General features: G+C 32.9%; 1 protein-coding gene across 2 annotated transcripts in view; it reads left to right on the forward strand.

Annotated features, from left to right (window-relative positions):
* The window catches only part of FBXO8 (F-box protein 8), a 46807-nt gene extending 22307 nt beyond the window's left edge, over positions 1-24500 (forward strand). For both annotated transcript variants that reach the window (XM_012454686.3, XM_012454687.2), the window contains exons 3-6: positions 1019-1145; positions 19565-19683; positions 21555-21751; positions 23870-24500. In XM_012454686.3, the coding sequence (XP_012310109.1) occupies positions 1019-1145; positions 19565-19683; positions 21555-21751; positions 23870-24057 (631 nt within the window). In that variant the 3' untranslated portion in view covers positions 24058-24500. The remainder of the gene's footprint in view (positions 1-1018; positions 1146-19564; positions 19684-21554; positions 21752-23869) is intronic.
* The last annotated feature ends 2762 nt before the right edge of the window (positions 24501-27262 follow it).

Raw genomic sequence — 27262 nt, forward strand, 5'->3', positions numbered from 1 at the left:
ACAAATTAGAAAATTTTGAGACAAAGACTCATTACCGTTGTATCAATATAATTTCAGTATTCTCTGTCTCGAAAATAATGCATTTATGTTTAAGGTTCTTTGACAGATATCCAGAATTTTCAGGCATTATAATAAGATAAAACTCTGGCTTTCAAATAAGGGTAGATATTGCCTCTGTAAAGAGTTAGAAACAACTATCCCAATCTGCAGTGTGTTTTGAGATATGAACTGTTAGTATTTTGGGTTTTATAGAATTTCTAAACAATAATGTATCACTCTGATAGTAAAGAACTAGTGTTTTTGAAGCAGTATCTTAAAAACAGCTATATTTAACATCACAGCTTGATGAATGTAGTGAAGTTGTGGCATTACAAACACTTTCTATATTTAATTTGTCTGTTGTAACATGTGTATTGTTTGAAAAACAAAAGTTGTTTCCCTGCCCAGCAGTCTTTTCCTCCCATTTAGTTTTATTTCACAGTGGTGCACATAGTACTTAATAAATCCTATTTAGATTCTTGGTTAATATTGCAAGCTCTGGATTAAGACTCATTGGGTTGAAATCCTGCATCTATACATATTAGTCATATGATCTTGGGCAACTGTTTTGTCTCTGTGTTTCTTATCTGTACCACCAACATCATAGGATTGTTGTGAAGATTAGGCAAGCTAATACAATTAAAATACTTAAAATAGGGTATGACATCTAGTAAGTACTCAGTAAATGTTAGCTATTATTGCTACTGTTATGAACAGTTTATATTTAACTTCAGATAGTACTCATGATAATCTTTGTAATTCACATTTATTGGATGCTGTCAAAATTGCTAAATTTAAGGCATCTGTCATACTCTAGTAAACAAATAGAAAACAAGTACAAACTTAAAAATTTTAAACTTTAGAGGTATAAAATTCAATTTTATATTATTTCATGTTACTATTTTTTCATGTATATGCATATTTAACTTAGGAAATTAAAGATAGTAATATTTTCTTGTCTCATTTTCTGATTTTACAGGCTGTGCAAATCCACTTGGGGTCACTGTTCTATATACAATAAGAACCCACCTTTAGGATTTTCTTTTAGAAAATTGTATATGCAGCTGGATGAAGGCAGCCTCACCTTTAATGCCAACCCAGATGAGGTTAGTGAAGAACTTGAATATTTGTATACAGTGAACTTTATTACTATCTTGCTGCAGCTTTCCAATATGATAAACTAGCAGGGAAAATAACAAGTCATTGAACATGCTTTTTTAATCACTGACAAAACCAGTATTTTAAATTATTGCTATGTGACATAGTCATTTTTCTTCACCTTACCATGTCACGTTCTAGCCTTTCTACCTGCTCACTTTGTATAGCAGCATCCATGATATATGTTCAGCCCTCTACTGACCTGATTACAGTATTAGTACATTATAAGTAGAGAGCACAAAAATTTGATAATAAGAACAGAGTGTGTTCATCAGGTTTTATCTGTAGCAGTTTTTTCTATTTATTGTTTTTCCTTAGTAGTGATGTTACTTTTATCAAAGGTAATCATTGAGGATGTTGTTCTAGTTTCTGACAAAACAATGTCTTCAAATAATGCCTTTAACAGTATAATTCCATGTTGACACAGGAACTATTTATAGGTTCTGTTATAAAATTAAAGAATTTTGTATTAATTATTTAATTATTTCTTAACGTAACATGTAATAATGATCAAAATGTAAAAACAACTTTTTGACTGATTTTTTTTTCCCTATTCTTATTTTACTATGTCCTGGAAAAGTTCAGATTTTCAGAAATGTTTAAATATTTACAGATTTATTCTTAGAAATCTAAGTAAAAATTATACAGCACTCAGAACTACTACTTTTGGGTGCATTCTTTTTTGTAGAAAAATTTAATCGGCAGCATTATTTTAATTTACCTAATTTTCAAAACCAACTTTCTTTTCATTTGTTATCACAGTATTAAGGACAGTTTAAATCACGTAGCCAAATATTTTCTAAGGTTACCTTAAGTTCCGTTACAATTAGGGAAATGTTTCTCCTATGTAAAATATTTGAGTCTTAAACAAAAATACCAATTTTATAAGTAGGCATATCATAATACTAGTGATACCATTTTTTAATCAATTGATTTTTACTTATTATGTATGGTTTATTTTTTGTTAAATTTTTATGGTACATAAATTTAAAATAAAATGCCATTGCAAAGGTTTACTGTTATCCTTCTTATCAGTCGTGTATCAGAAATACAGCAAAGTATGTATATTGTAAAGCCTGGTATAATATTTAAATTCAGGTGTTTCTTTTATTTCATCACTATTTAAAGAGGTATTACTGTCAATGAATAGCAAACTGATACCTTAATGAAATTAGAATGATTTCTACGAAGTTCAAATTACACATTTACCAATATAATATTGCTTTTTAGAATCTAATGATCATTCTCAGAAATGAAAATAAATGGATAAACTATTTACCATAAATTTAAATGTCATTACTTGTCCCTTTATCACACATTTTTTCTTATGCCTTTTATTATAAAATATACTTGTTTTCATCTGTTTTTGGTCAAATCCCAGTTATCTTCCATGTAAACATATGGCAACATAAGAATGTCATTTTTTTGATCTTGCACTGTGGCATACCTGCTCTTACAAGAGATTCTGTTGCACATACATATTCAAATAATGGCATACTTTTAGAGACTTTATTATTCTTAATTTTTTATTTAGACTTAAACATTATTTGTTGCTAATTAAAACAGTTCATATGATGATTATTTTGCAGGCCAGGTCTGATGGCTCACGCCTATAATCCCAGCACTCTAGAAGGCTCAGGCGGGCAGATCACTTGAGCATAAGAGTTTGAGATCAGCCTGGGCAATATAGAGAGGTCCTGTCACCACAAAAAAATAAAAAAAAATTAGCTAGGCATTGTGGTGCATGCCTGTGGTCCCAGCTACTCGGGAGGCTGAGGTAGGAGGATCACTTGAGCCCCAGCAGTCAAGTGTTCAGTAAGCTGTGAGATAGGCCCTGTCTCAATGATAATAATCGTAATAAAGATACGTAGCCCCAGAGGTCAAGAGTGCAGTAAGCTGTGAGAGTGAGACCTGTCTCAGTGATCATGATCATAATAAAGGTATATATTTTGCATCAGTCTTTTGAGGTAATTGAGTGATGATCGCTGGAGTAAAACTGAGGCAGAATGGTACAGTGTTTTACTGTACAGTACATAAGAATCAGGAGAGGCAGCTGTTGTCAGCCCCAGTCTTATGCCCATTTAATCAAGGTGTGCTGGCTCCTGTCATAAATTATTCTGCTGTTGAGTAAAAACTCATCTTCAATTCATATCACTTTCAAATGTTACATTCTAAGGGAAATGTAACCTGGTAAGTACTAAGTTGTAGATTGTTACAAACTCAGAAAAGTTGGATGTAACTTCTGATATTGATTATGGTAAGTAGTCATTCCTTGCTAAAAGAATGCCAATTTTTAAACAAATTATAAAGCAATCATTTTTACACAAAGATGAAAATATACATGGGTCCTCATATACTAATATATGTATAGGTTTAAATATCTAATTTGGAAAAGCTAAATGTAAAAATAGGTTTTCAACTTTGCAGCTACAAATATCAGACTATACAGTTCTTGTTAGTACCTCCTCTAGAGTGTTTGGAGAGGGGGCAGAGAAAAGAGCTATAATTCAAGTTCTTTTTATATCTGACATAATTTTTTAAAAATTACAAACCAAATGTTTGTTAAGAGGGGGGATTCAAGTTATTAATTAAAATAAGATGTTTACATCTTCAGATTTTACTTATCTATCCTACCTTCCATTGTTATTGAGAGTTGGCTGTATTTTCTTTTCTTTTCTTTTTTTTTCCCGCTCCCTGGCCTGATTTAAAGATAGTCTGGAACATTCCAGAAGCACTGAATTTACCTTCCTAAAAGGGCCATAGAATACTGTCAAGAGGCATAGAGCTGAGCCACTCAACGTATCTCGTGGTTCCAAAATTCTGATTCTATGCTTTTATGAACATGTAATTTAGTAGATGTTACCTAATAGCAAAAGAGAATGCTATCTTTACCAGAATACACTTAGGAAATATTTAGGGAAAAAAGGACATTGCTATATACTTAATAGGTTCAGAGAAATGAGGGGAGGTATTTCAATGACTATATTCTGTATTTATTTCATTGACTAACATAAATAATGTAAACTTGGCTAATTGTTTACCAAGTCACGTCTTCAAAATTGAAATCATGTAAGTGAAAGAGCTATCCTGATAAATGTTCTTATATAGCACTTATCTGTATGAGTCATACTTTAGCCAGACTTTAAAATGACTCTTGCCACGTTTTTTGAGTGCTCAAAATTAGGTGGTACTTTTTGGAGATTGCATTTTGTTTTCCTTTTCCCCACTTACTGGAGCACTGTCATCAGACATATTTTGGGTTCATTTAACTCTGAGCAGTAAATTATTTTTGATGTTATGTTTAAATATGTGATGTTTATTGCAAGTACCTGAGATAAGATGTATATAATTGCCTAGTATTGTAAAAAGTCTACTTTTCCATAATTTCCAGTATTGTACTTAACATTTTTCATAGCAAGAATCATTAAAATATTATAAAAATAAGAATACTTACAGCCACAGGGAACAAGATTCTCCAAAGGACACCGTTCATGTCACGGATATGGGTAACCAAACTCCACAGCAGCTGCTGGCAGTGGCTCATGGGGTGGGGGAGAACATCTGCACAGTTTGTGGTACGATAATCTAGCACGCTGTTGTACTATGCATGACGTTGTGATCTCAGCTGTATGTAACGTCTTGATCTTGTGCATGAGCTTGTGTACTTTGTGGCAGGTGTCCACATTCTAGTAAAGGAATGTGCTGAAAACCATCTGTTTACATTAAGTTGTATTTCTCCTGCATGTACAAGTTGTGTGTGTCAATTTTATTCCACTTGCTGAGTATAATAAAGTAATTTTATTTAATAACCAGTAAACTATATTACTCATACTCCAATGTATATTAAAACATTTTCTTGATATAGTTATTTTTAAATTTAGAATCTGAAAAATTGGTCATGAACTGGTTTAACTTTAATATAAGCTTATTTTTGTTTGTCTAAATGTGTTTCTAAACAGTTTTTTGTTTTAAATATCCTCATTGGGGTCAGATAACAAAAGTTTTTTATTTAATGACTAAGCATTTTATTTGTTATTCATACAGAAATATCCACATGCATATAATTTTATGCATTTTACTAAATTGATCTTGAATATATTATAAAAATATTGTAAATTTAACCTATCACATGTTTTAGATAAAAATGAATATGCAACTTATTTTCAAGATAACATATTACTTTTGTTATCGGACCAGCTAAAGTATGAACAGGAAATTTGTAGTTCTCCATTATAGAAACCATTTGAGGAATATATATTCAGTTTTTATGAATGGTATCTCAGATATATGTTAATGACTTTTTGCTCCAATATGCAACAACAAAATGGTCATTACCATTACTTCATAGCATAGCAATAGTGGCAAAAAATAACTTTAACTTTTATTCCTAGGGAATGAAATCCTTCGTGGGTATTATTAGAATGTACCAATAAGCATTTCCCAAATGCATTCTTTGGCAATACACAGTTAAATAGGAATTCTTAAGTCTAATTTAAACATGATAGATTGTGATTAGTTGGCTTATTTACAGATTAACTTTTACTTTGATGCACATCGTGACTATCTAACAGGGGAGATGTTGTATACAATATATATCCAATTTTGTTTGACTTGGTGTTCGTTTTTAGGGGGCGGAAGGTAAAAGCATTCCAGGGTATATACTTTGAGATAACCTAGTATAGATTATCCATAATCTTACTGTGTGTAAATAAATATTTCAGAATGGTTGAAATACCCTGTTGTTCACCTACAATTATCTGATGTAATCGTCTCGTCAAAATCTGTGGGTCTATTATTGTTTTCTTTCCTTTGGTCTGATAGTACTTACTACAAAACAAACAAACAAAAAAACCCTGAAAGCTGAACTGAGTCTTGACAGACTGAGAGATTTTTCCATTTTATATTTTGATTACCATCTGATTTGGAAAGGGAAGTGTTACTTTGGGCAATAAGGGTAAGACAATAAACCTGTAAGCAATATTGAATTCAAATAACTGCCTGTACACATTGATATAAGTATCTGCGTCAAATACAGACCATTCATCATTATTTCCTTGATATCTCCTTCTCTGTACTAACTCTTAAATCTTAGTACTTCCTGCAATACAGAGGTTTTGCTAATGAAGGCTGACAGGCCACTAAGATAGTTTTTAATTTGGAAAATGTACTACCTTTTGAGTTTTACCCTTAGTTCTATACATCTAGAAATTTGACTTTATCTTTCTACTGAAAGTGAATCTCTCAGGAATAAACTTACAGGTAGTAGAACATTAGCCAGGTTGACAGTAAGACACACATACTTCAAACAGTGCCGGAGAGTATAAAGAAAGAGAAAAATAAACTCAAAGTTCTAATTCTTGGCTGTGATACAGACTAAGATCTAGCTAGGAAAAATTGAGTCCTCAGCACTCTTCATAACGCTACTCAGCTCAGCATGTTCCACATTTTACGATTGGCTTCTTTCAGTACCCACTTCTCCCTGTATGCATCAGCTAAGATGTTTTTGGCTGCAAGGAACAGAGAACCTAAACTGTGACTTAAACCCTTTACATTTGTTTACTTCTAAAGAGTCCTGGAGGCAGGTCCCAGTTATTTTAGTGAGATGATGATCTCATGATAGACCCATGGTGTGTTGACTTTCATTCTCCCTTGATAGCAAGATGCTTACCACAGCTCAAAATACCACTTCCCTTATGACGGTACCCCAGTGCGAAGAAAGAGAAGCAGAAAAAGTTTTCTCCTCATATTCCTTATACTTATTAGGGAGGAAAATCTTTTTCAGAAGCCTTCAACGTGCTTCTACTCATTTCTTACAGAACATAACTGAATCACACAAACACCCCTAGAGCACTGGAGAATAGAATAGAAAGCTTACATGATTGGCTTAGACTTATAATTCAACAACTGCAGCTAAGATGCTAGAAGAAATGGAAAAAGGGAAATAGCCTTTGTTAAGGCATCCAAGCATCTGTAACACTATTTTAACTAGTGATCCACTTAAAAAATGTGTGATTCAGCCTTCCTTATTTCTGGTATCTTCTGGGTTAAAGGCCTCAGTATCTAAAGGAGGAACATTGGCACCAGTGGCACAACAATTTGAATTGGTAGCTGACCCTACCTTCTTGCCATTTTAGGTCTTCCTGCTACTAAGCAAACACATCAAAATGTTAAAAAGGAAGAGCAGGAATATGAAGGGCGGTAGTTAGGCTGTAGTTGAAGTGGTTAAGCCTAATAACCAGAGGGAAATAATACTATCCAATGTGGCAAAAGGATATAGGTGAAACTCAAGAGATCTCTTGGGGTTCTTTCTAATGCTGCTATATCCTATGGTAAAAGTAATTTTTTAAAAATCACATTGGGCCTATACAAGCAAGGCTTATAACCCACCATTTAGACTTCTCCCTAGGGAAGGTGCCTCAACCAGTTGTGTGGCTGGCTGCATTCCTAGGCTCCAGAGTTGAATATGGATTATTCCAAACTCCATTCCCTTTGGCTTTTATGGCAACTGTGTAATCTGCCTCTGACTCATGAGGTTGGAAAAGGTGTATGTAGAGAAAGATTTTGTTTTTGGTTTTTTATTTTGATTTTTTTCTTGAGACAGAGTCTCACTCTGTTGCCCAGCCTAGAGTGCAGTGGTGTGATCTCAGCTCACTGCAGTCTCCACCACCTGGGTTCAGGTGATTCTTGTGCCTCAACCTCTGAAGTAGCTGGGATTACAGATGCACGCCACCACACCTGGCTAATCTTTTTTTTTAGTAGAGACAGGGTTTCACCATGTTGCCCGGTCTAGTCTGGAACTCCTGGCCTCAAGTGACCCGCCTGCCTCAGCCTCCCAAAGTGCTGGGATTACAGGCATGAATCATCATACCTAGCCTATTTTTTAGGTTTTAAAAAGACAAAACGAAGTAGTATTGTATGTGCATGCTCACATGCACAAGCACAGGCATCATGTACACCTCTAGGCATTGGTATGTGAAAATATAATGACAAGACCATGTGCAGCCATCTGGTAGCCATGAGAGTTATTAGTTACCCTACCAAGAATAGCAGACTAGAAAGAAAGAATTGGATCTGTGATGCTATCTGTGAGCCTAACAACCTGGAGCCATATTTGTTTGGAACTTCTCGTTATGCAAAGTAATATTATTTTTTAAGTAAATATATCCCCCTTTTTTTGAACTGGGTCTCCTGTTATTTATAACCAAAGACATCCAATGTATTATTGCTATTATTATTATACAAACTCTTAGGAGTTTGAGATGTAACCCTCAATGCAAATTTTTAAAAATAAACATTGCTAGTTGAGTACAGTGGCTCATACCTGTAATCCCAGCATTTTGGGAGACCAAGACAGGTGGATCGCTTGAGCCCAGGAGTTTTAGACCAGCCTGGGCAACATGGTAAAACCCGGTCTCTACAAAAAGTACAGAAATTAGCCAGGTATGGTAGCATGTGTCTGGAGTCCCGGTTACTTAGAAGCCTGAGGTGGGAGAATCGCTTGAGTCCAGGAAGTTGAGGCTTCAGTGAGCCATGATCATGCCATTGCACTCCAGCCTGGTTGACAAAGCAAGATTCTGTTTCATAAACAGACATTGCTAACTACCAGTAGCACGTCAATTTATCTCCAAATTTGCTGAAGGGAATTTAATCAGGGCAAAAGAAGGTAGGTGACAGTGAGAGGAGTCCCTCACCAAATATGGCTTAACTAGCTAACCCATCTGTAAGAATTGTTTCCCTACAGGAGCTAAAATGCTGGGGTTCATGGCAAGCTCCTTCCCCTTGATCAGCATTAGAGTCAAAGTGAAAAATTATGTCTCTCAGACGCTAAATACCCTCCTCCTCTGCCTAGACACGTTAATACTTTCAAGTGACTAGTTACAATTAGTCAAATGGTGCTGAACTGGAGATCATTTTCTTTTTTTAAGAGTAATGTGGTATGTGTGGATATGTATGTGTTTATGTGTGTATCTATCCATCCAGCTCTTTTTAATCTGATCCATCAGATGATTTTATGATTAAGAGGGTAACTTTACCCTTTGTCTTTTATGACAACTTTAGTTTACACCTTGCCCTCACCATACTCTATCCCAGCCACCCTTCTTGTCCCTTGTCTTCCAGTAGTTTAAAATTAGTTCCCAGAGGAGGTTTGTGGACTCGGAATAAATCTTTCAGAAACTTCAAAGAAAGACTAATTTCCCAGGCCCTCTTTTAATCTTTATCTAGTTGAAAAAGAGATTCAGGCCTTAGAGTATTCCATAGTTTATTCATCAGTCAAACCACCTGACATATTTTGCTCTTGTTTTCTTCAGTGTGCTACGTGAGCTACTAATTTGCTATGTTATTGAGTGTGAATTGTCTAGGGTAAAAGCTGAAATTAGTGGATAATGTCTTGATCCTAGGACACATTTTTAAATTTCTAATATTAAAATATGATATGCTAAAATGAACAATTTTTATTTGAATTTTACTTTTGTTAGCAATTTAAATAAATGTAACTAGAGACTTTGCAGTGGTACATTGAGTATTTTAAGTACATTTCAAAGAAATATCTGTTTGCTTTTTATTTCCTTATCAATCACTACCTGACCCCCTCGATACCTCCCAATATATTTTTCCTTATACAGTGGGAATCACAGTTTAGTGAAACCTGATATCACTTTCTAGATTTAAGTTCTCAGCTCTAATGTCCAAGGCGTTTGCCGCTAGAGCCTACATGTCTTTCATGAATTTAGCAATTGTTGTTACTAGCAGATGTTACTTCAAAATCTGAGTTTTGTATCAGAAATCCAAAGGATAATATTTCCTCAATTCTTGAATGTCATCAATTGTAAGATATCAATCAACTTACAGTTTTTGAACTATGGGAGTATGAAGAAAACACTACCTTAAGAGCATTTTTTAAACCAGCTAACTGTAGTGTACATTTATCCATTAAACTATATAACATTTTCTGCTTTTATATCATAAAGTTTTTAAAGAGTTGCCTTCTTTATAACAAAATTCCTAAGATTTCTGTAAATCTTTTTTGGTCATTAGCAGTTAAATGTAGCATCAAAGTGATATGCTACTTTTGATTATTTGGATTGTGACTCTGACCTTTGAGAATTCATAACTTGAAGTATTTCAAAGTGCACTGGGGTTTTATCTACCTTATATATTTGATCCCACTTATAGATTTTTTGGAAGGAGGTTGTTTTTGTATTTTTCCTCGGGTTGAATTATATAATCCTCAAAAGTTTACAGCATCTCTTGAAAGTCAGCTGGAAGCTTTGTACATGTAGATTCAAATATTCATTCAATGAATATTTATTAAGGGTCTCTACCACTTGTAATTTATGTGATGTTGACTCTGAGCAAGTTATTTAACCTCTGTGCTTCAGTTTCCCCTTCTGTAAAATGGGGACAATAATAGTACTTACAACATAGTGTTCTTGTGACGATTAAATGAAATAAGACATGTTAAACCTGCTTGTAAATATTCACCCAACTGTAACTGTATATTTGTACTAAAGGTGCAACTACAACAACTTAAAATACCAAAAACAAGGTGCTGTTCTAGGCCTTGGAGTTCTTCCTCCTCTGGAACTTTTAGATTCTAGTAGATAACTATATGACACCTGACTAATGGTCCTTCATGATGTATGTACTGATCACCTTGATTTCTCCTGGCTTTAAATGATACCCTTTGTCTTTGTAATTTCAGACATGTATATGCAATCTTTTGCATATACAGTAACATTTTGTTTCAGTAGTGCTGCTGAGTTTAATCTTTTTGACATTTAAGCAGTAATTAGGGGTCCAGAGTTATGTTAAAATTAAAATATGTGTCTTGGCTGCAATGTTGGCAGGATGAACAGATACTTACGTCATGATTAGGTGTATACATGTGCTGGCAGTGAAACTATCATGTAAGTCCCAACTTGCTTCTGTGCTTGTCTGTTAGTAAGACCTTTTTTTTTAATGTTGTTTACTTTAAAACTGTTTCAGAGCTGTTAAAATATATTTATAAATGTACATATTAAAATCTAGGTAATATGATGAAACTAGTGTTTATGAGTTAGTCATTTAAATAGTTGTATATATGCATATTGCAAATCCAGTATTTGTATGTGATTTTTATAAAGCAAGAATTCTAAATTAGCTGACATCATTGTTAAATGTGTCATTTTCTCATCATTAGTTTCAGTTATTAATCATAACCTAATAGTTTTATCTCCATATTTTGATTAGAATGCTTTCTTTTTCTGATATAGAGACAGATTAGATATAGAGGGGGCTTTTCCAAGAAGCTTGACTCAGCTACCAGCAACTTTTTCAATAATAATTATAATAACGATTGTTATGCTTAATTGATAGTAGTAATTTATCATTTAGGAAATACTTTCTTATATTGATTCATCCAAGTTACAAATGTGATTCTTTTGGAGGATACTAGAATTCACAGATGTAGTTCTTTTTCTGTTTGAGGCTATTAGAACTAATTAATAGGGACTTTTGATTATTTAAAACTTTAGATAATTAGGTTCATGTTATTTTGTTTGTCATTGCTTTTTCTCTCTTGAAAAATAAGCAGAAAGATCTGTCCTATACCTCCTGTCTGTTTTCCCTGGACTCCATTGGAAGAAATTTTTATTTTTATTTAGATTTTCCTTAAACTATCCCTCTTTTATGTGAGATTTTCTGTTGATATAGTTTAACTACAAATAATTTCAGGTGTCTGTGTCTCTGTCTTTAGCAATTCCTCAGCATCCTGCCCTTTAATATGTTGAAAAGTCTTCCATAAATTGTTCTAGCTGAAATCTTTGCCTATTCAAAGTGTTTATACATAAACTGGTTTCATATTATATGAAAGGTAAATGTAAAATCAAAACTGAATAATATGACTCTTCATTGTCCTCTAGACAAAATATGGTATTATGTTTCATAACTATCAGAGAGAACTGGCTACAGGATACTGGCACCGTCTGTTCATAACTATTAATTCTCTCACTTCAGTGTGGACAGTGTGTGCTCTCTGTTCTTCCTCTGGAAGAGAGGAGACTGAAATCTGCTATTCAGGCTTAAAACTGACATGAAAACTATCTTTGCATTTATTTCTCAATTTTCATTGCCCCGTTTCCTCTTTGTTCTGTGTAGCACAGAGCCTGCCAGTGAATAGCCCAGTTATGGGTTCCCCAGTGAGAGGAAAACTTAGTACTCATAATCTTTCTATCTAGGACAACTTTTAAAATCTGGGCATAGTTTTTACTTTAGTCTTTGAATCTAGTGACTGTATTATGAATAACTATTGTAACATTTATAGGCAACTTGATAAAAGCAGTGTGTGACATTTCTGTTATGTATGTGCTCAAGGTCAGCGTTAAGCATAGAAGGACATGGAAAATTACAGAAGGCAGAAAACATTACAAAGTTTAGTGGGTAGAATGAAATGAAATGACAGGATAAAAACATGGACACCTAATCTTAAACTTACTAATTAAGAAACCTTTTGCACTTATTTTACGGGAGCTAAAAAGCAAGGTGTTGATTTTTTATTTGCAAAATAAATATCCTCAGATAAATTATTCTCAACTATTCACATTCTTTGGGGCCTACCCTTCCTTAACTATAGAGCACATATTCTCTGATTAAAGGGAGAGTGAAAACTTCTGGACTGGTAAAAATTGATAGATTTTGCATTTACCTTAGCAATTCTTGAAACACTGTAGAAAAGAAGAAATAGTATCAGAGCAGTTATCTTAGCCATTGCTGCTGCTATTTTCAGACAAAACAATGGGAACGTTCCCATTTGACCTGCAGATGTGCCAATTATTTTTTACTATTCATAACATATATTGTATCACTTAATTTTTTGCATTACCTTTAGTTTGTATATGTTACATTTCAGTTTAAATTTCACTGTGGTCAAATGTATACTTGAAAAATAATATATTCAGTTAATTTCATTGTGCTTAAAATGTATATTTGAAAAATAATATATTGGTTATCATATTGAAAGAAAAGTTAGAAATCTAGATTGAACTACTTGTTTAAGAGTTATTATTTTTTAAAGTCTTCAAAATGTTTTTTTTTAAAGAAAATTAAATGCAGTGTCCAGTTGGCTTTCTATTATATAATGGTCTGAGGACAGTTTATTACCTGAGAAATAGTCGCCATTGTACTAGATTTTACATTGTATACAAGGACAAAATTGAACAAAACTTACTAAATCAAATTTTTTTCTAAATCTCTTTACTAAGTTGTTTTTTTTGTGAAAAAAATTAAGGGTTCTCCCTAGTATGTGACAGTTTTGTTTTATTAGTGACACCAATAAAACAAAACAAAATATTATGTAACTTATATTGATACCAACTGTTACACAATGTTTATGCCAGGTGTCTGTGCCAGTAGCCAGTACTTTCAGTACCAATAGTTAGTACTTTTTCATTTGGCTTTGCATTTCTAATTTTCTAGAATTCACTCGGCTCCCAAATATATATTTATTGATTCTGAACATTTGTATGGTAGATTTTGCTTAACCTTAACAAGAGATGGGTTGAATTCACATTAGGTTCACCTAGATTCTCATTGCTGTTTGGCACTCCTTGAGTTTATATCTAGTGAATTAATTCCCAGTCGTACCATTGCATCATTATTGACAGAAATCTTCACCACTTTGCCCAGGGATCCAAATTAGCCCTCTCTTTTCCAATGCTTCCCAGATAGTCCTCTCTAAGAAAGAAACCAACATGTTCTTTGTTTTCTGTTTTTTACTTTCTTTCTGTAGCTGTCTCAGAACCAGTACTACTGTGCTGTCCCCCAGCTAATCATTAAAACTCCAGCAGCATTTTCAGACCTTTCCCATGCTATCTTTGCTGCCCCTGCAGCAAAATCTTCTGCACCTCAGTTTTTCCTGTCTCCATTAACTCTCTCTTTTTGTCTTCTAACATGAGTAGGTTGAAATTATCATGAAAAAAAATTATTTTCTCATTTTTTCCTTTAATTTTGCCATTCATTTTTCCTCCTTTGTACTAATATATTTTTCAAATGAGTGAACAATACTCAGTTTTTTTTACCTTGAGCTCATTTCTTCGTTTGCTTCTTATATTTCAGCCTCTGCAACTGTATGGAAAGAGACCTCTTGAAAGTCACTTCTTCCTTTCCTCCCAGTCACCAAACTCAGTGCCCTCTTCCTATTTTAGTCTCCTTGAGCTATCTGAAAGAAAAAGAAAACTAGCTGTGTTCCTTTTGCTATGCACTTAGCCCGCTAAGATTTTTACTGATTAGGAAACTGAGGCTCAGGAAGATTGAGTCAATTGTTTGTGTTCATATCATCATTAAGTGGCAGAGCCATGGTTTGGTCCTTCTAAAAATGATGCTCTTTCCATCATACTTGTAATTGCACTAGACACCCTTTTCTTTAACTCAAAGGCTTTGGGCCTCTGGAATGTTTGTTATTCTGTCCTTCTCTTCATTAACTACTCCCTTACTGATCCTTCTCATCCAAGATACTGAACCTGTATCTTCAACCCTCACTTTTAAAATATATCCTATTTCATTACCAACTGCCTACTATGCCTTTCTCGTTATATCTGTCATCACTGAAAATTGAACATTTCTAAAAGCTAACTCATCACTGTTTTCTTCAAATCAACACCCTCTATGACTTTATTTTTGACCTATCCAACATTTTTCTGTCAGTCATTTCCCTCTTCATCTAAGCCAGAAACATCAACTATCTTTCACTTTTCATTGTTGCTTGCTTGATAGCCAGCATATTTATCAAGTTATTTTCATATACGTAGCATATTTCTAGTTCTTTTTAATGTGTTCAGACCTGGACGTATATAGCCTACTATCTATTTTTATTTTTTCAGTGGGTGCTCTGCTGAATAGCCTACTGTCTAATTTTTCTTTCATTTATTTTCCTTATGTTCCTGCCAGATTCATATTGCAGCCCATTGCTTCATCAGGTTTAAAGCCTTCAGAGGCTTCAGGTTAAATTTAGGATAGAGAATAAACTTCTTACCCTAAAAGTCAGCCCTATTTCTGTCACTGTCATAAACTGGTTTTAGACTTGATCTCACACCCAAAATATTTCCCCTTTCCTAAAAATAGTCTTTAAAAATTTTATATTGCTTTTGCTTATATAATACAGTATTAACTGGAATATTCTTCTCCAGTGTTCCCCTCATTCAGAGCTATCTAAACCCCTTACATTCCTTCAGTCTAATCTCTAGCAGGAAACCTTATCCAAACGTCCTATCCCATAGTGATTTTTCCTTTCATTGAACTACTGAAACACTTATTTTTCATAAGCATTCATTTAGGGTTTTTTCTACTGCCATATATTATTGATATACCTTGGTACATGTGTGTATTCTAGATGTTTATATATATGTCTCATTGCCACAGATAAACTTTAAATTTTCTTAGGACAGAACTCTGTCTTACACTGCTCAGTGTCTATCACTGAGTACCTTGCATATCACACCTTGTGTTTAACATATTCTAAAAATAAGATGTAAATAGTCAAAGATGACTGCCAAAAAAAAATAATAAAAAGAAAAATAAGATGCAGATAATGTATTATTTCATGTATTAAAAAGCATTTTATATGTAAATATGCACAGATATAAATTTATCTGTTTTACAAACTAGTCTCTAGGCATTCATCTTTCTGTCTAAATGTAAAATGAATTGCATACTTTTGTTAAAAAATTAGATTACTAGGAAATTTATAATTAGTAGCATGAACATTATTTACCATTTGTTATTTTCCCAAGAAATATGTGGCTTAATATCTGTTTTCATAAGAGGAATTTTATTTACCCACTGTAACTATCCTTTAAAACTATTTTTTTAAATATATTTTAGCCAATAGTTTCCTTTCACCTGAAAGAGCTTATCTCTATGCTTGGAGATAACTCTGAGGTAAATTATCATGGTTTTAGCCCATTATAGGACTGACACCATCATGATTCATCTCAGACTTATCTGACAAAACTATCTTAGAATCCTCCCCACATGCAAAAAAAGAAACTACATTGTAACTGCAACAATTTAGATAATTCTAAAAGTCGAACAGAGTTGGAAATGGGAGTTAAAGTATATATAGATTAAACATTTAAATTTAAGTAGTTCTAAGTTTGAAGCTTAATCTTATTTTCAAATGTAAAAAAAAAAAACTGAAGCAAGCAAAGACAAATGATTGATCATTGAATAGCTCAGCTGAAGTTACAAGCATGCCCTTCCTTATGTGGTACTAACCTGTCTGCCTATAATTGACATTCCCTGACTTTATTTCTATATTCATCTAGGATAGGGATTCGTAACCTGCAGTCCTTAGATGGAAGTTAATTTCTATTTTACAAAATGTTTATGTGCATTATTCTGGGAAGAAGTTCTATAACTTTCCTAGTACCCAAAAGGATCCATAGCCCCCCAAAAGAGCTTAGTATCTTTACTCCAACCACATACATCTTTTCCTTTTTCCTTGTGACGCAGCCTTTTAGATATCCTAAAGTCTTAATCTTTTCTTCTTTCCTAACTATGTCTTCTCTGGCCTAATACTTCTACATCCCTCAGCTCTTTCTTACATAACATTAATTCTACACCCTTCAACAATCTCACCAGGCCTTGATTTCCTTTATCCAGATAAGTCCTAATTTGTCAATGTGCCTCATAAAATGTGGCACCCAAAATTGGACACTTTTATAGTCAATTATGTAGATGACGCTGAGCTACAATCTTTCTTTTTCAGAGTACTACATATATATTAATATAGACTAATGATTTCCTTTGCATGTGAGACACTGCACAGACATGCATGCACATACCCACCGCTCAGAGTTAGTCCTGACTAATCATTGATATCCTATATGGTCTAGGAGTTTCTCTGTACCATTCTTCTAATAATTTTTAAAAATGCTTATACCACTTACTAAACAAATGTATAGTTATTCAACAGACCTCATGCTGTTTTATGTTTTTTTTTTGTATTTAATTGCAGTTTGGTGCAAAAGTGATTGCGGTTTTTGGACATTACTTTTAATGGCAAAAACTGCAATCACTTTCGCACCTACCTAATATATAAAAAGATAAAAATTTGGATGACTTTCACTTGCTTATTAGAGACAGTTATAATCTGGTCTCATGTTTTTTTCTCTTTGTTATTCCTTTACCATTCACTTTGTAAGCACTTTGAAAGTAACCTTCCTCTCCAAAGGAATCCCAGGCCTGAAGCTGATGCCTCTTTTCCTCATAAAACCAATAGAGTTGGCTTATTTCAACCTGTGTTCCCACTTTTCAGGATTGGATTTAAAATTCTTTGTGCTCTTGCCTACTCCTGTGTATATGATTGATTTGGGAGAACTCAGATTAGATATAAGATTCTCAAAATGTGTTTTTCATAAAACAGAATATGGCCAACAGTTTATGATTTTTACTTGAGGCAAATACCAATGTTAATTTATAACTAAGTATCACCAAATGATATTAAAGTGCCATAGATTATATACCTAGATAATTAGATATCATTAATGTATAATATTAGTAGGTTTGTTTATTTTGCACAGTTTTTAAAAAGTAGCTTAGCATTAGTTCTACATCTCAGATACTGATTTAGGTACGAATAAAGAATCTGTTAAATAATACTTAATTGACATTGTTTTTAAATCATTTCAATTAAAATTAAATACTGGAAAGAATTCTGAAATATCATTATGCTTTTACACTGAGGAATTTTGGAAACAAACCTGACTTAACTTTTGCTAAGTAGATCAATTAAGTATACAGTCAACTCTCGATTATTCAAACTAATGGAGGAAAGGATAGAACAAGCATTAGTGTTCTAGTTGCTGCCCCCTCGGACAGTCGCTTAAAGCCTCATTACAAAGAAATATTTTGGCTTTCCATCTTATCCTCTTACATTTTCTAGCCCTTGTATTCAGGATTTAGTCTGAAATACAGGTTACAACTGAGTTGACAAGAAAGTTTCATGTTAGCACATTCTGCTTTTCTTTATGTACATTTCTAAAATTAGTGCCTTAGCATTGCTGTTGTATTATTAAAATTCACATGAAAATTTGATAGAATTGCTGGTAGGATATTATTTGGTGGCTCATAAAGGTAGTTTTATATAAAAAGTCTTATCTTTGAATTGCAACTCACAGATAATTACAACCTTTCAAAAGCATTACCTCATGGTACCAAATTACTTTTAAAAAATTTTAACATAAAAAATTTTATGAGAAAGTTTTTATCTTGAAAAGGTTTTTATAGAAATTCTTCCAACTTTTGAAATTCTTAATGTGTGTAATATTTCTGAGTACTATGTAAGTGTTTGTAAAGTGAAGAAATGCCAAAGGAATTTATGTGTGGAAACATTATGTTGTATGTATATAATACGTCATTTTCTCTACCAATTAACAGCACATAGTGTGCTAGTATCCAGACATAAGTATTCATGGGAATGCATGTATCTGGATAACCACAAGTTGAAATAAACCCACCTGCCTTTTATTTCAATAACTGCACATTCAAATCCAGCTAAGACATTTATTTGAATGTGACCTCTGTATATGTGAGAGAATACTGTTTTCAGCATTTGAGTTTTTTTGTTGGTGTTTTGTTGGTGGTGGTTAAAATCTAAAGTAAATACAAACTTATGGATAATGCTTCTCTGGAAAACTTTGCATGCAGAGAAAAGGAAATTCAAAGATAAATCCTATGAAAAACATTGAATTATTTTGTCTTATTATGTTTTCTCTCAGTGTGTATTGTAGCTTGGTTCTAGTAGAATGTAGCAATGTTTAAAGCCAAAGTAGTGCAACCTATAAATTGACTTGGAGTTGGGCCTTCTTTAAGTTAAGTAATTTAATATTTTTATTCCAGAATAAAATTGCTAGTCTTTCATTTGGAGTATTTTTTAATTGCTTATCTTTCATTTGGAGTATTTTTGAAGCTATTTCCTTGAAGGGCATACTACAATATATATATGAGCTTTAAGAAATCATGTTTTCTATTAGACAGTAGAAATGTTTGTTACAAGGCTTGTTTTAATGTCTGTATTGTGGTTTCATCTGCAGCTTCCTTCTCCAAATTAGGCCATATTTCTGTATAGTTAGTTTTACCTGACATGAGCCTGAAAATTAAATAAGATTTCTCTAGCAGTCCTAACTTTGAATTTCCTGCTTTTCATTGCATGTAAACTATCAACCACATAAAATAGTTTCAGTTGAAGTTCTAGCTTGTATTTGCATGATAAAGCTACAAAAAGTCTCTTAATGCTGGAAAGAATTTATAGCTACTGTTCTGCTATTGCCTAATTGTTAAAATGTATAAATAAAGACAATTTTATTTATGTAGACTTGTCTTTCTGCCTTAGGGAGTGAACTACTTTATGTCCAAGGGTATCCTAGATGATTCGCCAAAGGAAATAGCAAAGTTTATCTTCTGTACAAGAACTCTAAATTGGAAAAAACTGAGAATCTATCTTGATGAAAGGTAAAAATGAAAATTAACTTTTTATGTGAAATAAGTTAAATAATGCTTTTGATGAGTTAAGTTTTACTTTAAAAACTAATATCACATAGTAATCATCTGATTGCAAAATTGAGTAAAGACAGGGAAAAGATTCCTATATCTCATATATCATTTCTTTTATGAGCTTTAACTTGCTGATGAGGAAGTTGCCATTGTAAAAGTATGAAAAAATCCAACCCCAACGTCTTTGTAGTAGCAAACCAAAACAAAATTTTTTTGAGGAATCTGCAACCCTGACTTTTTAAAATAAGTAGCCATAATCTAAGTGTTTATATTGGTAAAAGTTCTGAGTTATGAAATTAACCATATAAAAACCTAGTATAAACACAAATTATAGTTATAAACCCCAAATCCTGGGGATATAAGTTATATATATATATTTGCATGTAGATACTAATAGAAATGTCATGTTCAAATGTGAAAATTATGAGAATGTAACATGTAGCAGTGTTTTACACAGAAATGATGGTTAGTATACTGTTCTGATTTGATAGTCTTTCATTTGTACACTTTACTCTTGGTTATTAATGAACATAAAATATTGGGACAACATTTGGATGCAACGTAACTACCATTTTAAAAATTATAGATATCATGCTAATCTAATGTATGGCTTCAAAATATGTTTACCTTCATTGTAATTCTCAAATTTTTGTGTATCTCAGGATTTTTCAACAATAATCTGTAAATGTTCATTATATTATAGAAACTTTGTTAGAGTAGTAGTTCACAGATGATTAAGACGTTATTCCTGACTTTTCAGCATACTAGTCATTGAAAGATGTAAAGATGCATCAAGTTTTTTGTGTTTAAGTGCCCAGTACCTAGGGTTTCACAGGGCTTTTTTTCGTTTTCTTTCTTTCTTTTTTTTTTTTTGTAAAGAACCCTACCTTTTTGTAAATATTTTAGGTTTTGTGGGTCATACAGTCTTTGTCACAGCTACTTATAACTCTGCCATTCTGTGGTGAGAGCAGACATAGACAATACATAAACAAACTAGTGTGATTGTGTTCTAATAAGCTGTATTTACAAAAGCAGGCAGCAGGCCAGATTTGGCCTAGTAGCTGTAGTTCGCCTATTCCTGTTATATGCAATTGGTAGAAGTTGAAGATTATGATTATATAATCATGGTTGAGTTCAATAGGAACTGTAACAAAATGTGACTCTATATTGGAATGCTAGTGATTTTTAAAAATTATGTATACACACAAATATTTATATCATAGTAGATAAGCTAAACGTTTATGAATAGGATTGTTGTTTCCATTAGATAGGATACTGTGAAGCCATTAAAAAAAAATTAGGTGAATCTAAGTGTAAAGATTTAGAAAGCTGTCCACGATACACTGTGTGAAAAAAGCAAAAGTAAATTCTGAAACAACACATAGCATATATAGGCATTCTTAAAAGTCTATATAAATAGTTATTACTCTGGAGATGTGAATTGGTATAAGTGGAGACTGTCATTACTTTCGTAATTTGAAAAATAAACAATTTTATTGCTATTTGGATTTAGCCAAGAAGACACTTAAGAAGTTATTCATTTTAATACTACAAAATTCTTTTTTTCTTCATTTTAGGAGTAAAATTACTAGGTTTTAACTTGTTTTGTTTTGTTGTAAACTACTCAAGATATTTCAAAGTTAACTGCTTAAATAATCATACTTAAATTTTTTTAATTTTAGGAATTATATATACTTTTATAATATTAGCTAATCTAGTAATCAATAATAAGGTATTTTTATCCAAAAAATGGCAATTTGTTGTTTTTTCTTATCATTTTTTAAATGAAGAAAAGTTAACTAAAGCTGTGCCTTTTTTTCTTTCTATAGGAGAGATGTCTTGGATGACCTTGTAACATTGCATAATTTTAGAAATCAATTCTTGCCAAATGCACTGAGAGAATTTTTTCGTCATATCCATGCCCCTGAAGAGCGTGGAGAGTATCTTGAAACTCTTATAACAAAGTTCTCACATAGGTTCTGTGCTTGTAACCCTGATTTAATGCGAGAACTTGGCCTTAGTCCCGGTAAGAATATATATATTAATAGTGCATCACCCCCTGCCCACCTTTAGGTAAAAACAGAGACATATGAGACGTTTGTCTCACTGTGGGGACAAATATTCTCAGTAATTACAAATACTTGTTTTACTGCTTGTAGCAATGACTGACTACATCATTTATGTGAGCTTAGAAAAAATAATTTGTGATAGCTATTTGTTTGCATATGAGTGTGTGTATATATATATATGTACATAGCTATTTATGTATAGTCATTTATTTATTTATTTATTTATTTATTTTATTTTTATTTTTTTGAGACGGAGTTTCGCTCTTGTTACCCAGGCTGGAGTGCAATGGCGTGATCTCGGCTCACCGCAACCTCCGCCTCCTGGGTTCAGGCAATTCTTCTGCCTCAGCCTCCTGAGTAGCTGGGATTACAGGCACGCGCCACCGTGCCCAGCTAATTTTTTGTATTTTTAGTAGAGACAGGGTTTCACCGTGTTGACCAGGATGGGCTCGATCTCTTGACCTCGTGATCCACCCGCCTCGGCCTCCCAAAGTGCTGGGATTACAGGTGTGAGCCACCATGCCCAGCCCTATATTTTTTATATATTATGCAAATTTATATATATATATGTCTATGTATATAGAATATATATTACAAATTTATATATATACAAATATGTGTATATGTGTCTATATACATATATACATATACATAGCAATATATACATATACATAGCTATCATTCATGTATGTATATGTATATATGTATATACATAGAATTCTATAGAATACATATACACGTATCACATAGAATACTAATACATGAAATATGTATGTAGTATAAGCAGTCTTCTTCCTTCCAGATACTATGTACTGTGCTTTTCTTTTATTCTACTTTCCATTAAAACACTGTGTGTGTATGCACACAACAGCTATACATACACATATATACATACATGTACATATATATTCACACACACATATCCTTTTTTTTTCCTATTGCTTTGAGCAAAAACACATATACTGTTTTAAGAAAGTAGCTACATAAGTTCTTTAAGAAAATATTCTTGTTTGGGTGTTAGATATTTTTACTAGTCCAATTGAAAACTTGAGAAATTATTTTTAAAGTTTTTAATAATCTGCATATTACATAGGTAGCACCATTTTTCACTAAAATTTGGTTTTAATACAACTGGTTTTCATTGTTTGTGTGTACCTCTATCTATATGTATATGTTTGTGTGCGTATGATATAGCCTGAATCTCCTACATATTTTTTCAATTGGGATAGCTTAACTTTTCATAGCAAAAATTTTATTGTGCTTATCTTATTAAACAGAGATTACAGAAATGTTCCTGTCATGTGAAATTTATTGAGCATACTTCACAAGACATAATGTTCAAGTTGGCCTTCTTAAGACTGAAGGGTTCCGAAATAGCACCATAGTAGTAGAACCATCATGATGTTTGTTACTGTTTTAGTATTAAACATCAGATATTATCCTAGGCATATATAAAATCTTGCTGCATGGTGTTCAGGTGTAGCAGTCTTTCTTCTAAATATTTACTTTTGAAATTAATATGTAAATTCCACAGGCCTTTAAAACATGTTATCTTAAATAAGAATATTAATCTTTTGAGTTATTACATTTCATTTTCTAGTACTAGGTTAATATGCTTCCTTGTCATTAAAGATGCTTTCAAATTAAATTGGGTTTTTGTAAAAGCATCTATATAAACTTTTTTTAGAGAAGATAAATACTGACAGTATAAATGTATTTTATGGGTAGTTGAATAGAAATATCACATTTGAAAGCAAAGATGAAAAGAAAGCCAGTTCTAAAATTTTTAAATCTAGAATGAATTTTTACTATAAACTTCTAAACTGTTCTAAAGTTCTTTTGAATTGAAAGAAATGCATGCTTAATTAGTATTAGATAGAAAGATAACCATCCTGATTTGCTCAGGACTGAGTTTCCCAGGATGACAGGACTTTCAATGCTAAAGTGGGAAGAGCCTAAACAAACTGGGATGGATTGGTCACTCTATATTTATGAGCTAATTGCCTTATATGATGCCCTTGGAATCATATTTTATAAACCAACTAATAATTTGAAGTGTTTCTTTTTCCTTCTAGATGCTGTCTATGTACTGTGCTACTCTTTGATTCTACTTTCCATTGACCTCACTAGCCCTCATGTGAAGAATAAAATGTCAAAAAGAGAATTTATTCGAAATACCCGTCGTGCTGCTCAGAATATTAGTGAAGATTTTGTAGGGCACCTTTATGACAATATCTACCTTATTGGCCATGTGGCTGCATAAAAGCACAATTGCTAGGACTTCAAGTTTTTACTTCAGACTAAAGCTACCCAAGGACTTAGCAGATATGGGGGTTACATCAGTGCTGGTCATTGTAGCCTGTGTATACAATCAAGCTTCAGTGTACAACCTTTTTTTCTTTTGTCATTTTCTATTTTGGTAATTTCTTTGGGGAACTAAATAATTTTGCAGAATTTTTCCTAATTTTGTTTATCGTGTTTTGCACAAAGCAGAGCCATTGTCTAACACAGCTGTTAAAGAATGATAAACTGACATTATACTCTAAAAGATGGTGTATTTGTGCATTAGATTTGCCTGAAAAACTTTATCCGTTTCCATTCTTTATACAAATACCACGTAATATGTACATATTTAACTAAAGAGATTTATAGTCATAATTATTTTATTTTAAAGATTTTAACTAAAGTTTTTCCTTTTCTCTCAAACTGAGTTCTGAAATTTATTTGATTCTGATCTGAAGTTATTGTCTTCATGAAAGTTGGATCTGACTAAAGATAGAAACCAATACCAGCTTCCTTTTCCTTTAAACTTTGAAGAGTGTTGATTTGTTACTATATTACTATGCAAAACTGGCACTTATTTTTATAATATAAATTTATAATTTGATTTTTTATTTTAAAAACTGGGTTAATCAAGTCTCAGTAAGTTCTTTAAACCATTTAGGATTTTTTAAAAGATCAAAATTTATAATTTACATTCATAGGAATAAAATAAAATATTATTAGAACTCTTGTAAATGTTTGCTTGCTTATATGTGATGTGATTATGCAAACTTTACTGTTTTTCTAATCTTGATGATCTCTGTGCAGAGTCCATTGAGAAAGAGATACTGTGAAGAACAGTGAACACTCTTTACTCATTGATTCAGTAAATATCTGTCCAGGGCTTTACATGTATTTACACTGTGCTAAGTACTAGACATGGGCCCTGCTCTCACAGATGTTACATAACTGGATACTGAGAAGAAAAATTCTGCTTAATGGAGAGCAACTATATGAAGTATATCTTAATTAACAATTATTTAATAGTTAAAATATGCAGCATTAGAATGATAGAGAACAGTGTATTTATATGGTGAGTTAAAGTGACCTCTAAGTAGAAAGCATAACCTTAGAAGGGAGCTGAGGGAGATAGTGAATCCTGGCTTCCTTCCAGATCTAACCCTTAGTCAAAACTGGTTGTCAGTATTACAACTGGAATGTTGTACTACAGATTTTTCAAGGACAAGACATAAGATAATGAAATTTCAGATGTCTAAGGGACTTTTAGACTGATAGTAAATAATTTCTAAGACTCTGAAGCAGATACCCAAATCATTTTTAAATGTGCATAATTTTGAATTCCATGACAATTCTAATTTTTAACTTCAAAACTGCTTTATTATATTTCAAAAGACAAAGGGTGGTGATAACTACTATTTACTATCGTTTCTATTTTCCAATGATTGGCACTTTGCGCTCTCCCTCTGTCTACCTCCTTCTATCTTTTCTTCTTTGTTTTTCTTCATACATGTCTCACTCTTACCATCCAGTTTTCTCTGCTTCTGTTTTGCCTATCTCTTTTCCTTATTTTTGTATCCTCCATTTCCTAATTTCTTCTTTTTCCTATTTTATTTTTCCACCCTCACCTGATTATGAATATGGATTGGCAATAATTGCTTTTCCAATATTCTCTTAGGAAAACTTCAAGCACAGAGAAAAGTGGGGCCAGGTACAGTGGCTCATTCCTTTAATCCTAGCACTTTGGGAGTTCAAGGTGGGAGGATTGCTTGAGCCCAGGGGTTTGCAACCAGCATGGGCAACATAGCAAGACCACATTTCTACTAAAAAATAAAAATTTAGCCAGGCGTGGCAGTGCACACGTGGTCCTGGCTACTCCGGAGGCTGAGGTAGGAGGATGACTTGAGCCCAGGAGTTCAAGTTTGCAATGAGCTGTGATTGCCACTACACTCCAGGCTAGGCAACAGAGCAAGACCCTGTCTCAAAATTTAGAAATAAAATAAATTTTAAAATAGAAAAGTGGAAATATTTTACAGAGAATGCCTATGTTCTTACCACCTGTATTCTACAATTAAAATTTTACTGTATTCACTAAATCACGTGTTTATCCATTCCTCTATCCATCAATCAACCTATTATTTTGATACAGCTCAAAATAACTTTTAAACATAAATACGCTTTCTTCCTAAAGACTTAAACTTGTATATCATTAGCTAGAGATCAACTCTTTTAGCTTTTTTTTTTTTTGAGACAGAGTCTCACTCTATCACCCAGGATGAAGTGCAGTGGCGCGATCTTGGCTCACTGCAACCTCCGCCTCCCTGGTTCAAGCAATTCTGCCTTAGCTTCCCAAGTAACTGGGACTACAGGAGCATACCAACACACCCAGCTAATTTTTTGTATTTTTAGTAGAGAGAGGGTTTCACTGTGTTAGCCAAGATGGTCTTGATCTCCTGACCTCATGATCCACCCACCTCGGCCTCCCAAAGTGCTGGGATTACAGGTGTGAGCCACTGTGCCCTGCCAGCTTTTCTTCTTTGAGGTAAAATTTATATGTACTAATCAATGAGTCTCCTCAAATGCATGTATACTTGAACAAACCAAACCCAGTTCAAAATGTACAACTTTGTAGCCTATTTACAGATAATATTGTACTATATAACATAAAATATAGAAAACTTATAACCATATAAGCCTCTTTACCCTGATCCCCATCCATTATCTTATTAAATGTATTACACATAGTGCATGTTATAAACTCCAAAAAAATAGAATGTCATAATTTGCTTTGAACAGGCATATTCATTTAAATAAGGAAAAAAAATGTTATTTTATATTTACCCAAATTATCTTTTCTGCTGTTCTTATTTATTCCTGAAAATCCAAGTTACCTTGTAATATCTTTCCTTTCAAACTGAAAAACTTCAACATCTATAGTTCAGATCTGCTGGAAATTAAGTATGACAAATGTTAAAATCTGAAAATGCCTTTATTTTGTTTTCCTTCTAGAGGAATATTTTTGCTGAATATGTAATTCTAGATTAACTTCCCCCACCCCACTTTCGGCATTTTAGGGTTATTGTTCCCATTTCCTGACCTCCATTTTTTCCAATGAGAAGTCATTAGTGTTCAAATGGTTTTTCCCCTGTGAACAAATGTAATTTTCCTCTCAGTGCTTTATTCCATCA

Source organism: Aotus nancymaae, unplaced genomic scaffold, assembly GCF_030222135.1.
Source record: "Aotus nancymaae isolate 86718 unplaced genomic scaffold, 86718_ANA_hifiasm-v0.15.2.pri h1tg000115l, whole genome shotgun sequence".
Lineage (NCBI taxonomy): Eukaryota > Metazoa > Chordata > Mammalia > Primates > Aotidae > Aotus > Aotus nancymaae.